This window comes from Urocitellus parryii, chromosome 11 (assembly GCF_045843805.1).
Source record: "Urocitellus parryii isolate mUroPar1 chromosome 11, mUroPar1.hap1, whole genome shotgun sequence".
NCBI lineage: Eukaryota > Metazoa > Chordata > Mammalia > Rodentia > Sciuridae > Urocitellus > Urocitellus parryii.
In genome coordinates this window covers 68,840,549-68,858,222 of record NC_135541.1, presented here as the reverse complement: position 1 = coordinate 68,858,222, position 17,674 = coordinate 68,840,549, and the positions used below count along the sequence as shown (strand labels likewise).

General features: G+C 38.4%; 1 protein-coding gene across 1 annotated transcript; it reads left to right on the top strand.

Moving 5' to 3' along the window:
- Positions 1-356: 356 nt before the first annotated feature.
- On the top strand, positions 357-16,340 carry Gbp1 (guanylate binding protein 1). Its single transcript, XM_026403331.2, is given in 12 exon segments — positions 357-513; positions 3,669-3,870; positions 6,060-6,187; positions 8,587-8,696; positions 8,978-9,174; positions 9,912-10,154; positions 11,016-11,296; positions 11,926-12,138; positions 12,892-12,994; positions 13,228-13,421; positions 14,532-14,613; positions 14,616-16,340. Coding segments are annotated over 12 exon segments (1,887 nt in total). The 5' UTR covers positions 357-420; the 3' UTR covers positions 14,657-16,340.
- Positions 16,341-17,674: the final 1,334 nt, after the last annotated feature.

Sequence of the window (17,674 nt, the reverse complement as noted above, 5' to 3'; positions counted from 1 at the left end):
GAGTATATAAACCATGCACCTTCTCTCACATACTGAAGCTCCAGAAGAGTAAACCAGCTCCACTGTGAGTGAGTCTCTTATTTTGGGAAATTAGACTTTAAAAATAAATGATGCTTCCTCATTCTAGGATGCTTAAACAGACTCCCAATCTTGGGAAACATTTTACTATATTCTACATCTAATAGACTTTTTTTTTTTAATAGCAAATGGTTTCTGTGATCTCTTCCAACAAAATGTTTGAAAGTTCCAGTTGAGAAATCCTGTCACACCCATCCACCAACAGAACACTGAAAATCCCTTTTAGGGTTGTTGATTCATTTCCTTGGACTGAGTACTTTCAGTTTCACATTACTGTAAATTCATGATAAAGGTTGTTGTTCTGGTCAGTGTTTGATCACTCAGGGAAATCCAGAAAGGCTCATGACGCTGGAGGATAAAATAAAAGCTCAGCCATCCAGCAAGAAGCAGAGAAGTGAGAGAAGCCAGTCCACCCACACTGAGCAGGAAGAGCAGGTAAGAAGGCTTCCTTCCCTTCTCAGCCTGTCTCTGCAGCTCTGAGGCAGCTCTGCTCAGGGACAGGGACCTATAAGGCTGGGGCTGAGATGAGAAGGGATTTATAAGAGTCAGTTTTCTTAAAAGCAGCCTGTGATGGGACTGATGAAACCTGATGCTTCAACCTGACTGAGGGCATTGTGCCCCTAAGTGCCACTAGTGGGCTTGTATTACATTAGGCATCTTCAAACTGGAGCTGAACTGAGGGTTTGAAATGCATGGGGACCGCCTTCTCACTGTGGACATTGCCATATTGACCAGAGACACAATTAAATTATCACCATCATTAGGGAGCCTGCTCAGTCCTGCTGCTGCTGCTGCTGCTGCTGCTGCTGCTGCTGCTGCTGCTGCTGCTGCTGCTGCTACTGCAGCACAGCTGAGAAATTGAAAGGGCTGCCTATGGGTTCTTTTCATGAGAAAGAAGAACAATGAGGTGCTGGGTAAACAGCCACCCACACTTAAAAAAAAAAAGCCAAAATAACATACTTTCTTTCTTTTAATTTTTTTTTTAATATTTAAATTAAGGAATAGTTTAATTGGTGAGACTTAAAAGACCAGAGCACAAGGCATGAATGTCTTGATCTTCTCATCTTTTCACAATGGGTCCTGTCAGGGTCAAAGAGAGGGACACTGCCTATTTCCCACTTGTGTTAGAAGCCAATGTGAGAACACACTCATCAGAGTGGTAACAGAATGTTATGGTCCCAGGGGATCAGGGTTTCTCCGGGGAAAACCTAATTGCCTTGCCCCTTGGAGGATTTAGAAATATCCTTATATTCATAAAATTCTTAAAATTAAGCTATCCTTTCATTCCCGAGATGACCTTAGTTTTTTCTCAGCAAATGAATGAATGGTTGAGGGGTTTTATTCCCATAAAATCAGATATTCTCATTTGAATTTAATTGAGATTTGCTGTTGTGGAGAGAGGGTTGTATGTAGGTATGTGTATTCTTGCGTGCACATGAAACAGCATGCTGTCTAATCATCCATCCGAACTTGGCTTCAAGGTGGATTTCCTCCTTCAGATGTACAGCAGACTAATTTCCTGGTGTCCATCACTTCTTAGCCCTCATCAGCAGAATTCAGCCCCTACATTTGGCAGCCTCTTTCCCAGCCCAGCCTTCCCAGGCCTTCAGGCAAATTTTCCTGCTTTCTGGAAACTGTGACCTTTGAAGTCCTGGACAGGCACCAGCCTCAATCACCACCTTATAGCCATCCTCTCCTTTATCAGCTCCTTATCTTTCACCTTCTCCTCCTCCCATTTTTCTTTCCTCTCTCTACCAAATGGAAAAACAGAACAAAACAGAAACATTAAAAGTGTGTGACTGGAAATACAGATTTTTTTTTCTTTAACAACTTCATGTCCAACTCTCTTGATCTGCTTCGTAATCTCTTAATCCCTATTTCTGTCATTTCTTTTTTTTTTAATCTTTTTGTTTTGTTTTGTTTTGTGTGGAGAGGTGGGAGGGGGTGATTGCCAGGGATTGAACCCAGGGGCACTCAACCACTGAGCCACATACCCAGCTTTGTATTTCTTTTAGAGCAGGCTCTCACTCAGTTGCTTAGGGCCTTACTAAGTTGCTGAGGCTGGCTTTGAACTCGTGATTCTCCTGCCTTAACCTCCCTAACCACTGGGATTATAGGTGTGCTCCACTGCTCCTGGCCAGATAAGTATTTGAGAATATTTGAATATGTGTTAAACTACTTTTAATAATGTATTTTCAGGGCTGGGGATATAGCTCAGTTGGTAGAGTGCTTGCTTCACATGCACAGGGCCCTGGGTTCAATACCCAGCAACATACACACACACACACACACACACACACACAAAATGCATTTGCAGATCATGATCAAATATTGGCATGATTTTTTCCAATTTCACATTTTTTGAGTGGGATGGATTTTAGTAGTAATATATGGTAATTGTGTGTAAATTTGTACACAATTGTGTAACTAAGTAAAAACTATGTATAAATTTCATATGCTTTGTCTTTTTAATAGTATTGTAATATATTTCTAGTGTCAGTGTTTATGGAGAAGTAAATAGTATATTGTTGCAAATGCTTTACCATTTGCATGCTATAAATCAGTGTAAAACTTAGTAAGACTCTGTCTCAAAATAAAATAATTTTAAAAAGAAGCTGGGGATGTACTCAGCATGTTGAGACCCTGAGTTCAATCCATAGGACTACAATGTTTTTTTCCTATTTTTCCTAGCAAAATCAAAGTGTTATGGTTTGGATTTAATTTCTTAAATCTAGTGGGGTTATCTTATTCTTTCATTTAATATCTAATGTAAACTTTTAAATAAGAATCCAAGGAAAATTTTCCATGATAAATTAAATTGAAGATTTGGGTTGTGTGAGAAGTTAAATGTTGATGAGTCACTGTTACATCAACATTTGTTAAATGAACCACTTTGATAATTTTTTCATGACTTTCTAAAATTATACACTGTACTAGTTAATTTGCATTGTCAACTTGATTGGATTGAGAGATGTCAAAGGTTAAAAGGCTTCTGGGTGTGTTAACCAAAGTGTGTCAAAGAATTATTGGCATGTGAGATAGCAAACTGAAGTAGAGACCCTGCCTAAGAGCCAGCAGCACCATCCAATAGGATGGTAGCTTGAATGGAATAAAAGTTTGAAGAGGAAGCAGCAGCAGATGCAAGCTCTATTCTTCTTGAAGGGGTTTTTTGATTGCTTTTGCAATCACCTGAGGATCTTCACTCTTCCGAAGTGGATTTTGACAGAAGTTCTCCAGGGAGTTTCCAGAAACCTTTGGTCTCTGAGGAGGGCAGCAAAATTGATCCTTCTTGTTCTGAAGCTTCAGCCTCTTGGACTGCACAGCTACTGGTTCTCCCAGCTCTCCAGCCTGCAGATGGCCATTGTTGACTATCTAGCTTCTGGTTGTAAAAGCCCATTTAATAAATCCCCTATTTATAATCATACTTCCTGTTCATTCTGTTCCTAGAGAACCCTGACTAATACATACAAGTTTTCCCTCATCTACGTTGTTGATGCACATCACACTTTAGCTTATACTGGGGAATTTGTATCTGCCTTCTGAAAGCAAAAGACCAGAAATCGTAAAATATCCCACCTCTTCTCTTGCAGACACTCCAAAACATGGCCTCAGAGACCTACATGCCAGGTCCCATGTGCCTCATTGAGAATGTTAAAGGCCAACTGATGATCAACCAGGAAGCCCTGAAGATCCTATCGGCCATCACAGACCCTGTGGTGGTGGTGGCCATCGTGGGCCTCTACCGCACAGGCAAATCCTACTTGATGAACAAGCTGGCCGGGAAGCAAAAGGGTGAGTGCCACCAGCAAAGCTCTGCTGAGCCCTGTGTCCATCACACTGTGGGCATCCAGCATGGGGATGGAGAGGAGGAAGTTAGAGTCATAGAGGGACAGGGAAGCTAAACTTCCTCTCACAGTTGGGCTTTTGGTCTTCAAGGTTCATCCATGTGGTAAAATGTCTCAAATTTCCTTCCTGTTTAAGGTGCAGTAATTGTTTAGGCATGTCAATGTGTTTATCCAATCATCTGCAGATGAACACTTGGGCTGCTTCCACCTTTTCACCTTTAAAAATAATGCTGGTATGAAGATGGATGCAAAACTATCTATATAGTCTATGCTTTCATTTCTTCTGGGTATATGCCCAGAAGTAGAATTGCTGACTTATATGGCAATTCTGTTTAATTTCTTTGAGAATCACTATACCAATTTCTATACTGCCTGCATCATCTTAAGTTCCCATCAGAAATTCATGAATGTTATAATTTTTCTACATCCTGCCAACATTTATGATATTCTGTTTTGCTGTTATTTGATAGTGGACATTTTAATGGGTGTGAAGCAGTATCTCGTGGTTTCAATTTACAGTTCCCTAAATGACTAGGGATATTGGGCATCTTTTCATTCACTATTGGCCGTTTGTATATCCACTTTGTAGAAATATCTGCTGAAATCCTTGTTCATTTTTTAATCTGGTTGTTTGTGTTGCATTTTCAGGATTCTTTCTATATTCTGGATATCAACCCCTGACCAGATATACATCTAACATGTCTAATAAGAATTTTCCTCAGTTCTACATGTTGCCTCCTCCGTTGATAGTGTACTTAGATACTCAAAAGTTTTTCATTTTGATTACGTCCCAGTCATTTTTTTCTTTTGTGGTCTTTACGCTTGGTGTCATATCCAAGAAATCACTGCCCAATTCAATGAAATGAAGTTTTTCCCCTAGGTTTTCTTTTATGGTTTTATAACTTGAACTCTAATGTTTAGGTCTTTCATCTATTTTGAGTTAATTTTTGTGGGGATTGTAGGAACAGCAGAAAAGCTCCGTAAACTCAACAGGCGGAAACAACCGTTTACCTGTCCAAGATTTTATTAGCAGGACTGTAACAGCCAGTCGCAGAAGAAAAGGGGAGAGAGAGAGAGAGGAGAGGGGGAAGAGAGAGAGAGAAGAGAGGAGAGGGGGGAGAGAAAGAGAGAGGAGAGGGGAAAGAGAGAGAGAAGAGAGTTGAGGGGGAAGAGAGAGAGAGAAGAGAGGAGAGGGGGAAGAGAGAGAAGAGAGAGGAGAGGGGGGAAGAGAGAGAGAGAGCACTATACAGGATGTTGATATTTTTGGGCTCAACACAGAATGAGGAGCAGGGTGAGTGGGCTGTTACTTCTTCATTGGCCAAGTGTTTGTGCCACTTCAGGGATTAGAGGTGCGCCATTCAAAGTTCGCACCATTCACAGTGATTGGAGGTGATGTTTCAGTGGACCTGAGCTCCTGGAACAGAAGCGCTCCTTGCGCCATCTTTACCAACAGGGATAAGGAAACACCACAACTCCTCCTTTTTTTTTTTTTTCCTTGCATGTGGATCTGCAGTCTTTCCATGTCATTTCTTGAAGAAACTATTCCTTCTTCACTGAGTGATTTTGGAAGTCTTATGAAAATCATTTGACCATACATATGAGACTTAATTTCTGGACTCTCTATTGCATTCTGTGACTCTATATATTGGTCTTTAAGCCAGGAACACACTGTTTTGATGACACAATTCTGTAGCAAGTATCAGATTTCAGATTCTTTGAAACCTCCAAATTTATACTTCCTTTTTAAAGTTTATTTCTGAGATTTCTTATTAAAATTAGGGTGTGTATTTTTACTTCTAAAAATTCACTGGAATCTTAATAAGAATTCATGGAATGTTTCCCTTTGGATAACGATAACATCTCAAGGATAGCAAATGTTTCTATAGATGTGGATTTTCACATATTGCTTATCGTATGTGGGTAATTTCCTCATATTTCTAGTTTATTTTTTATTATTATAAATATTACATTTTTATGTATTAGATATTCTAATTTTTATTTCTCTGACTATAAATAAGATCATTCAATACAGGCTGTGTTTTTTTCCCTCTCTCTTACACTTGGTTATGCTTTTATCACACTTTCCAGAACACACTATTAAAATTCTACCTATCTTATCTCCTCTGTGCTTGACAGGCTTCTCTCTGGGTGCCACAGTGCAGTCTCACACCAAAGGAATCTGGATGTGGTGTGTGCCTCATCCCAAGACGGCAGACCACACTCTAGTTCTGCTTGACACCGAGGGCTTGGGAGATGTAGAGAAGGTGAGGAGGGAGGATTCTACTTTGGATTAAGCCCCTGTCTCTGAATATTCTTTCTAGTATGTAGTTTTTCCTTAAATAAGAACTTGCATTATAATATGTCATTTCATTTTGCTTACATATCATGAGACTAGGTGTAGCAACCAGAGATGAGGAAAATATTCATAATACACAATCCTTTCAGAAAAGCAAGATAGTAGACAATATTCCAACTATTAACAACAGACTTTAAGCTCCTCAAGTTACCCCACATGCATAAAGGTAGCAAAAATAAAGTTAATGTCGTAGTCTTATCCTACAGAAAACTTTAGTTAAGAATTTTGGTTTTGAAGCCCCAAGACTTTGTGTTTAAATTAAACTCTGGCAGTATCTTAGTGGCTTTAAGCCAAATATCTTGATTCTTTTAGCCTTAGCTTTCTGATCTGTCAAATGGATGTAATAGTTCTATATTTACCTCATATTATTGTTTTGAATATTATTGTTTGAATGTTCAGGGGTACGATAATTACTTGATAAAGTACCTAGAAGTATTATATATTTTATTTATGTTAGTTAGCTCTTCACTGCTGTGAGCAAAATATCTGACAAGAACAACCCAGAAACAGGTTTATTTTGGCTCATGGTTGGTGAGCTTCATTGCTCTGACCCTAAGAGATTAGGCAGAACACCATTGTGAAAGGTGTGGTGGAAGCAAGCTGCTCACTTCATAACAGTCAGGAAGGAGAGAGAGAGAGAAAGAGAGGGCCCAGTGACAGATATACTCTCCAAGGCCACATTCCCAGTGACCTTCTTCCTCCAGCCATGCCCCACCTGCCGACAGTTTATACCACTTCCCAGTAGTCCATTCATATTATTAATCCATAGTAGATTAATACACGGATGAGTTCAGAGCCATTATGAGCCAATCTTCTCACCTCTGAACATTGCTGCGTTGCCTAACACATGAGCTTTTGGTGACTATTCCAGATCCAAACCATAACACTTTGATGAGTCAATTTTGCTATGAAAAATAGGAAAAAAAATTGCATTCCTAGGGATTGAATCCAGGGTCTCTCACATGCTAGGCAAGCACTAAGTACATCCCCATCCCCCTTTTTAACAAATTATTTTGAGACAGAGTCTTGCTAAGTTTTACACAGATTATGGCATGCAAATGGTAAAGCATTTGCAACAATATACTATTTACTTCTCCATAAACACCGACACTAGAAATTTATTACAATACTACTAAAAAGACAAAGCATATGAAATTTATACACAGTTTTTACTCAGCTACACGATTGTGTACAAATTTACCCGCAATTACCATATGCTGCTACTATAACCTATTCCACTCAAAAAATGTGAAATTGGAAAAAAAATCATGCCAAGATTAATCATGATATCCAAACCCAGGACCTTGCACATGCTAGGCAAGTGCTCTACCACTGAGCCACAACCCCAGCCCTCAGTCTCAACAGATCTTAAGAAATGAGATCACCATATTGGATGACACTTAAGAACAATAACTAAATAGAGAGAGATGTCTTTTTTTAACCAACTTATTGAGTTATGATTTACTTTTTATCAAAAAAACTGTCAAAATTAAAAGTCTCAAAAATTATCACAGTTTACATGAAAACATAACATTTACAGCTCTGAATTGGTAATGCACTCTATGCTAGGTGTGTTAATATTGGTATTTACTTTCTCTTAAGATTTCTGAGATTTAGTGCATTTTTTTGGCCTTCCTTTCATGCAGGAAGACAGGAGTCTTTCTAAATCAAACACTTTCGGTTTTTACAATCTTTTTGCTGTTCTGGTGCAGCTGTTCATACTCATGCCAAGGGTGTGTTATGATCTCTTTAAAGTCCTACAGGCCTATGCTCAGGATCATTGTCATCATCATCATCCATGGTGACAGGCACTGATTTAGAGAAAGCCTCATTTCCCAAAGATTGGCAAAATCCATTGTGTGAAGACAACACTAATTGTCAGTCACTGGCTTCATTTTCTGTTCATCACTCACCAACAGAATCCTGACCATCAATTTCTACATCAGAAGATGAGGAAGTAATGTCCTCTTGCTTCCTTTTAGTGCTTGTTCTTAGGGAGTTTCTCCTGAGAAAATTTTTCAACTGAAATTGTCTTGAAGCCCTTTGAATACCCACAACCTTGACTGTTTTGCAGCCATCTGCCAGTCAAAATAGGAGTGCCTAGGAGAATCAGTGTAAAACAGAAGTACGAATCAAAAAAGTATTCAAAGTCCAAGTCCTGTAGACACTCATTTCAGTTTGGATCTGAGTTCCTCTTTTAGGTCTTTAGTCTAATAAAACTCCGAGTGAGCATACTTTGACCACTGCTGATCTGAAAGCATCATAGAATAAAATATTCTCTTGGCAAAAATGTGTTCTGACCTCCAGGGCGACAACCAGAATGACTCCTGGATCTTTGCCCTGGCAATCCTCCTGAGCAGCACTTTTGTGTACAACAGCATGGGAACCATCAACCAGCAGGCCATGGACCAACTTCAGTATCCTTTTGGTGGTCCAAAACAGCACCAAAGTCAGAGGGGAAACCTCTATTAGTAAATCAGCTGCCTGAGCCAGAATCTTGATGAATCTAGCACACACACAAAAAAAAGAAAAACAAAACAAAAATAACAAGGACAGAGGAAAGGCTCATATACCTACTAAATAATTGCCTTGTAGGTTAAGAAAAACAAAGTGGAAATGAAGGTTTTGGAATATGTGGAACTAGTGGGGGAGGGGGAGCCCTGTTATTTTTGTCAGTTTTCCTTAATTAGCTCCTCAGCTATGTGACAGAGCTGACAAATCGAATCAGAGCCAAATCCTCACCTGAGGAGAATGAGATTGAGGATTCAGCTGAATTTGTGAGCTTCTTCCCAGACTTTGTGTGGACTCTAAGAGATTTCTCCCTAGACTTGGAAATAGATGGACAGCCCATCTCAGCAGATGAGTATCTGGATGCTGCCCTGAAGCTAAAGCAAGGTAACAGGAACTTAGAATTGATAAATGGGGAGTCAGAACCCAAGACATTACTATTTTTTACTTTCATTTTTAAAATTTTTTTGTTACCAGGGATTGAACCTAGGGGCACTTAACCACTGAGCCATGTCCCCAGTCCTTTTTATTTTTTATTTTTTTGTTTGAGACAGGGTCTCACAAGTTGCTGAGGGCCTTGCTAAGTTGCTGAGGCTGGCTTTGAATTTGTGATCCTCTTGCCTCAGCCTCCCAAATCACTGGGATTACAGGGATTCCTGGGAATTCATGCTTAATATCCAAATTAATAGATTTGACTTTAAGTTATATTCTCCGTTTTTTTTTCTTTCACCTTTCCCTTTGCTATGATCCACTAAATTTGAGAATTTGTGCTTAGATTTTGTGATCCTAAATTTAACCCAAAAATATGGGTACAAAAAATATATATTTGAAGAAAATAGAACAAAGCCTAGGCGGTATGCCAGCTCAAATGTTGGAAAACTATGACCCAATACAATTGATGGCCAATGTAGCTACCAGATGTCTGTAAATGAATTTTATTCAAATAATTCTGTGACCATTCATTTATATATTGTCTGTGGATGCTATCATGATACAGTAACTGAGTTCTTAAGACATCTAACTTATCTGAAAAGGTTGAAATATATACTCTTTTGCTTTTAAAATGATTTTTTTGCAAATCCTTAGAGTATGCAAATCCTTTTTTTTTTTTTTTCTTATTCCAGGTACCAGTAAAAAAGACAAAAATTTTAATCTGCCCCGGCTCTGTATCCGGAAGTTCTTCCCAAAGAAGAAATGCTTTATTTTTGATAGGCCCACACATAGAAAGAAGCTTGCCCAGCTAGAGACTCTGCATGATGATCAACTAGACAGTGAATTTGTGCAACAAGTTGCAGAATTCTGTTCTTACATATTCAGCTATTCCAAGGTTAAAACTCTTTCAGGAGGCATCAAGGTCAATGGACCACGTGAGTACCCTTTTCAGTAATCCCACTAATCGTTAGGATCAGAGGAACATGAAATAACATCAACCTATTTCAGTTTTGAAAAATACTTAATTATCACTTTTGTTGTATTAAATTTTAGATGGTACCAAAATTTATAATAGATTTTGTTAACCAGACATCCTTGATAGGAAAAGGTAGGAATGGACAATGTGTGTGTGTGTGTGTGTGTGTGTGTGTATCTATATCTATATCTATATATCCTAAAATTGCCCTAGTAAACTGGAGCTATAATCTCCAATATAGTAGTCACTAGACAAACAAGGACGGCTATTTAAATTTTAATGTAAATTAATTAAATGAAAGAAAATTTAAAAATTTGATCACAGAGCTCCATTTCAAGTGGCAATATCTACATGTGGCTAATGCCTGTTATATTAGCATATCCAAGAAAGGTCTCTTGGACAATACTGTTTATTCTAATACACCAAATGGAGCACTCTTTTTGATTGGGATAGCATCTCTTGTTCCATAATAACAATCAGATACTTACTATGGTCAGGGCTAATGATGTGAAAGAGATATGGTTTCTGTTTTAATGGCATTTGGTGTTAAAAATGGATACGAGCTTTCAATGAGTGCCAGCCCATTTAGTCTAGGACCAGGATTCTCAACACATCACCTTGGGATCTTGCCAAAGAGGAAGGCCTAATTCAACAGATCTGGGGTAGGACTGAGATGCTTTATTTCAAGGAACTTCCAGGTGATACTGAGGATGTGAAGAATGTGAGGCAAACAGGTGGTAACTGATATGCTCAGAATTACACAGAACAAATGTTTTCTTCATTCCACCAACCCATATCATCATTTGTTCTCTATATGTAGGCTTGGAGAGTCTGGTGCTGACCTATGTCAATGCCATCAGCAGTGGGGATCTGCCCTGCATGGAGAACGCAGTCCTGGCCCTGGCCCAGATAGAGAACTCGGCTGCTGTGCAGAAGGCCCTTGCCCACTATGACCAGCAGATGAAGCAGAAGGTGCAGCTGCCCACAGAGACCCTGATGGAGCTGCTGGACCTGCACAGGGACTGTGAGAGAGAGGCCATTGAGGTCTTCATCAAACATTCCTTCAAAGATGTTGACCAACTATTTCAAAAGGAATTAGGGGTAATTTTTCTCTCAAATTTATATGGATTTGGATTTTAGAAGGCAAATACTATGAGAGAATAAGATGGGTCTTCTTTTGAGAGAGGCAATTGTTACTAGATTTTAAAATGATGACAGCTGTCTGTTGATAATCATAATAAACAGGAGAAATGGTTTTATGACTATGTACTCAAAGCTTTGAGACCTTTTCTCTCTTATGAATAAGCCAATAATCTTCCCCTTAACTTAATTGCATGCAATAAATAATAATCAGGGCTTCTAATCAAATTACATGCCCACAGTTATTGCACTGGTTTGATATTCAAGACAGAAAAGCAAAAGGAATTTGAGTCTTACTTGTCTGCAACTGCACATTTTTTGAGCCACATTTTTTCCCCATGGGCAATCATTCAGTCCATTTTGAAAATGTGGCCTAAAGCCAGCAATCTCTGTTCTGAACCTCACCTCAAAGGAGAAAGAGCTTCAGTAGAAAGTTGGGACCAGGAGGAAGAACCTAGTCCCGCTGAGGAACCTGTAAATTTATCTAGGGGTCTTAATTTTTTTTTTTAAAGAAGGTCCAGAAGTTCTGAGTTTTAGCTAACAACTTTTTCCTGTTATTTTTTTTTTAATTTTCCATTTTTACATCAAAGGCCCAGCTAGAAACAAGGCGGGATAACTTTCATGAACAGAATCTGAAAGCATCTTCAGATCGTTGCTCAGCTTTACTTCAGGACATTTTCAGCCCTCTAGAAGAGAATGTGAAGCAGGGAATTTATTCTAAACCAGGGGGCTATCGTCTCTTTATTCAGAAGATAGAAGAGCTGAAGAAAAAGTACTATTTGGAACCCAAGAAGGGGATACAGGTGACCAAGATATATCTGTGTATTATGGTAAACTACCCATGTGCCCTCTCAAACAGCAGTGTCATCAAGCACTGCACAGAGAGGTGCCTTACTGCATGATGTTCACAGTTTCAATAACATGTACAAGGAGCCCATTATAACTAGACATGTCCTAAATACTCATCAAAGAAGAATGTGCCCAACTAAAAATTGAGGTATAAATTATCAGATAAACCACCAAGTTGTTACTATCATATATATTACAGATGGATATTTTGTGTTGCAAAATGCAATGATAGTCCCCTGAGCAAAACCAATAATTTATCAGTTTGTGCTTCAAACTGGCTTTAAAGAACAAGATTTCAAATAATGTCACCATCTGTCTCTCTGGCCCTTACTCTCTCCCATCCCCACACTGCCCTCCTTTTCTTCCTTCATCCTCATTTCTCTGATCAGCTTTCTCCACGAGGTCTCATTCTCCAGCAAGTTCACCCCATATAGGACCACAGCACCACTAACTCCAAATAAACAGCCCTCAGTCTAAAAGGACCAAGTGTCTCTTCTGCACAGTAAGGGACTCCTTAAAAGCCATTGTTTAGTGGGTGCTCTGACCAAACAGCCTGGAACAAGTGCCCATTCCTGTGACAGGGAATCTTGGCCACCAGTTATGCCAGAGCCAAGAGGATCAATTCCTAGAGGCAGAGGTGTGGGGGAGTCAGACAGGAACAAATGTGTCATTTCCTACTGTTGACTCTGTGTTTTCTGGACTCTAAGGCTGAAGAGATTCTGCAGAAGTACTTGAAGTCCAAGGAGGACGTGACTGACACGATTCTACGGACAGACCAGACTCTCACAGAAAAGGAAAAGGAGATTGAGGGTGAGTAGTGAGTCAGGAGATGGGAAGGCTGAAAAGCTCCGAAAGGTTTATATCATTTGACTGAGACACAAAGGATCTCTAAGCCGGAACAAGAAGAGCAAAGATGTGTCTTATTTTCCAAGTCACTCTGGGTAGAGCGTATGCAGTCAGTGGCAACCGTAGCAAGGAAGTATAGAGGAAGGCCAGGCAGCAGTAACCCCGTTTACCTTTTTCTTCTCCCTTTTCCTCTCCAGTGGAGCGTGTGAAAGCTGAATCTGCAGAGGCTACAGCAAAAATGTTGGAAGAAATGCAAAGGAAGAATGAGCAGCTGATGGAACAGAAAGAGAAGAGTTATCAGGAACACGTGAAACAGCTGACTGAGAAGATGGAGAAGGACAGGGCCCAGATGCAGCAAGAGCAAGACAGGATCATGGCTCTTAAACTTCAGGTATCAACAGTTGCACCACCTCGAGGTTTCTGTTTCTGTTTTTCTCTCCCTTCTCCCTGATCATAACTTTAGTGTGGCAGGTAGAACATGAAGTCTAAAAATAGACTTTGCCTGCTCTCTTCTGCTTTTCAATTCCCGTGTGCCTGCCTGACCTGTCCACTGCCTATGTCTGTTTTTTTTTTAAGTTTTTTTAATCACAGTTAAATATCTTTCAATGAATGGCCATTGTTGTCTGCTAAACATCATAAATGTTTTACCTCTTGCTTAAGACTATAGAAAGCAAGAACTATATCCCTATTGCTTAGGAGAAAAACAGGCTCAGAAAGCATTAAATAATTGTTATCAAGTTATTACAAAAATAAATATATATATATATATATATGAGCTGTCTTCATTAATAGAGGAATCCACCATGGTTTTTTGTTTTGTTTTTCTGTCATACCTGTTTGACTTGAGCTGTAGGAGAACCTTGATGAACACCAGAACTCCTTCACCCTCACACTAGTGCAATAGACTGACGCTCCTACCTGGTTTTTGTGTCCTGCTCCCAGTTTTTATTGTGTTGGAAGTTATGGCGGAAATTCAGTACTGTCAGAAGTCTTGCCTATCTTTTGCCACCCCTGCTGCCAAGCTGTGGAGGCTTAGATCAAATCTCCTAATCTAAGATTCAGATACTTTATCAGATTCTGAGAACACTTTATTTCTGTGTTATGTATAGACACATAATAATAAGTGGGTAGGTAGATGTATGAGTCTATAATACATGGGAAAGAATTGAAACCAAGCATAACTAAGATTTTCCACAAAAGTTTTATACAATTAATAGGGAGAAATCAAGACTGGTAATTTGAGTTCATTGCCACATCAGGAGGTATGGCTGAAAATATTTGTTAGCTAAAAGAACACCCAGGAGAAGCAATTGCAGAGCTCAGATGCCAAGGAAAAAGTACCCACAAAAATTAAGGGCAGAGAAAATGTCACTAGGAAATTAAATACTAAAAAAAAAAAAATTGTAAAAATTAATGAATGTGCAAACTAGATAGAATACAGGGACTTACTTAGTGCTACAGTTTATTCAGTTTCCTTTTTTTTTTTTTTAATTTTTTTTAGGAACAAGCCCGGTTACTAAAGGAGGGATTCCAAGAAGAGAGCAAACGACTTCATAATGAGATACAGAATCTTCAGAGGAGGATGGAAAGACCAAAGAGAATATGTGTCATAAGCTAAAGACCTAAAGATTTACAGGCTTCCTGTTGTCACCTTTATGCAAGGAATAGCTGAAGCAATTTTAGATTCTGGACCAAGTGTCACTTCTTTGGATAATAATGTATTATGTCATAGTTTTAAAATTTTGCGAAGACAAACAATGATAATTAAAATCATTGTTCTTCTTCCTTAAAAGATTATAAATTATATGAACTCTAGGGCAGAGGTGTTGAAGGGAAGGGAGGGGGCATGGGGTTAGAAATGATGGTGGAATGTGATGATCATTATTATCCAAAGTGCATGTATGAAGACACGAATTGGTGTGAATATACTTTGTATACAACCAGAGATATGAAAAATGGTGCTCTATATGGGTAATAAGAATTGTAATGCATTCCACTGTCATATATAAATAAAAAAGGTTATGAATTATGTAATAAGGATGCATTTTACTTCTGTATCAATACAGGAGGTGTCACTGACATCACTCAAGAAAAGTGTGTTCAGTTGTTCAAGTTGCCCACCATTAGACAAATGGACACTGAGAAGAGCCTTAAGTAAAAAAAATCTTGGCACATAGCTGAGCACCAAGTTATTCAAGTGTATAATGGAGCCCATGGCAGACACAATCATCCCAATTTCTTACTGAAGACAATAAATATTATACCAAGGATGACCAAATTATGATCAATAATGAGATTTCTGGGCACTTGACAATAGATGATCCTCACTGATGGATTTCAAGTTAAAACAAGCCACCTTACATAGAAATCCAGAATCTCTATATCATCTGTACAAGAAAGTGGAAGAAACCATTATCATGAGAAGGAGATGAATTATAAACAAATGCAATAAACAAGAAAACTTTCCTTTCTGTCCCCAGTTCATGCAGATTATAACACTTTAGAACTTTAGACAGTTGACAATGTATTACATTATCAGCAACATTATAACATAACAATGATGTACTGTGTACTTAGAGCAATGTAGAATTTGCAAAGGTGGGCTTTAAATAATGAAAAATAATGTGTTAGAAAACAGAACTAAACTAATGATTTGTTTATAATCCTAAAGCTTAAGCTAATCTTTTCTTAATTCAAGTCATCTTTGAAATTTCATTGATTTTCTCAAAGAGAAAAATGGAATGATTTTGAATCTTTTTAATCAATAAAACACTGCTCTTCTTACTTAGTATATGTAGACTTTTCTCCAATCTTAAATGTAACTACATTTCAATAGTTACAGAAGTTTCTTATAAGGATCAAAAATTATTTTTTTTAAAGAGAGAGAATTTGTTTTTAATATTTATTTTTCAGTTTTCGGTGGACACAACATCTTTATTTTATGTGGTGCTGAGGATCAAACCCAGCATCCCGCCCCGTGCATGCCAGGTGAGCGCGTTACCACTTGAGCCACATCCCCAGCCCAAGAATTATTTTTGAACTGGAAATAAGATGTGTTTTACTAGTCTTTTTATTATTTTTTCTCAGTTTTTCACCAACAGTTAAGATTTTAGCCTTACTAACAATGGCTGGGTAACTTTTCTGAATAAAAAAAATAGTAACTATTTATGGTTTTGCAAGTCACACATCTGTTTCAGCTTCTCAGCTCTGCCATTCTTGCAAATGTGGCAATAGATACTAAATAAATGTATGAGTAGCTGTTCTCCAATAAACTTCTTTTCAAAACAGGTGGCACCCGCAAGCCATAGTTTCAGACCTCTATTTTACAGAAACATTGGTAAACTTTCTACTTACTTACCTTATGTTATTTAGATTTCTAAGAATCATATAGATTAAGTTGTATATGTTAATATCTAGAAAAAATGATGTGGTATTTCAAGATATTACATGTTTAGAAAAAAGCAGGGAAGCGACTAATACCATTAAATCCACATTAAAAAGGCTGCTTTTTCTAATTTCTTTGAGATCTTTCCCTGCCTTGAGTGCACCCTTCATTAGTTGGCAAATTCTTTCTTTCACAGTTGAGCATGGAATGACAGGATTTCTTCACTTCATGGGCATCCAGGTAATATTTATAGCATAATAGACAGAATATTTATGTAGATATTGTTTATGTTTTCTTTCCCAAGATGCATTAATATAAAGGAATAAATAAAAAAAAATTTTGGTTGAAAAAATTTCCTGGCAAAAAAGAGTAATTCTGTCTTCAAAACCCAGTAATGATTGCTTTATTAACCATGTAAGGTAGAAAAGTTGAAAGTTGGCAAGACTAAGTCACTTCCTACTTAGCTTGATAGCATCAAAGTCAAGATCAATTCTGAGTCATCTGATTCTTGATGTCATGCTTTTTCCATAGTATCACAAGGCATAAAATGTAGCTCTCTCCTTAGGAAGCATGTTGTTGTCACCAGTGTGCTGCGGTGCATTAAAGTCAACTTACTAAGATTCCCTAGATCCCCTGGTTTCTTAACCTTCCCCTCCAACCTTTTTTTTTTTTTTTCTTCCAGTACTGGTGTTTGAACCCAGGGGCACTTTACTCCTGAGCTACATGCCCAGCGCTTTTATTTTTTTTATTTTGTGACAGGGTCTCACCAAATTGCTAGGGCTGGCCTCGAATTTGAAATCCTCCTATTTAGCTGGGATTAAAGGCATGGGACACTGTGCCCGGCTCCTCCCCTAACTTTCCTACACAGGTAGCACTCTGAGAGAGTCATCAGTAATCCCAAGAGAAGGACAATGCCAGGTTATACACTTGAAGTCTGCTAGCACTGCCCCAGACTGAGACCTCCATTTCCTGACCCTATGATGTTCCTGTGTCAGAATATTTAAAGTTAAGAAAAGTGTATCTTTTCTCATTTAAGTAATAGGTTGCTACTTTTCTTTCTGTATATTAGTGAAAGAAAATATGTACTACCCTGATCTAAGAGGATCGAGGGGGAGGAAACATTTCAAATTCTGAGATCTTGACAAAGGCACAGAAAATCCTTCATTGGAACCTGTCTCACAACTGTCCAGGCTTGAGAATCAACTAAGCTAAAGGAAGTATATCTACCAAAAAATAAAAACACACATAATGATTTAAGA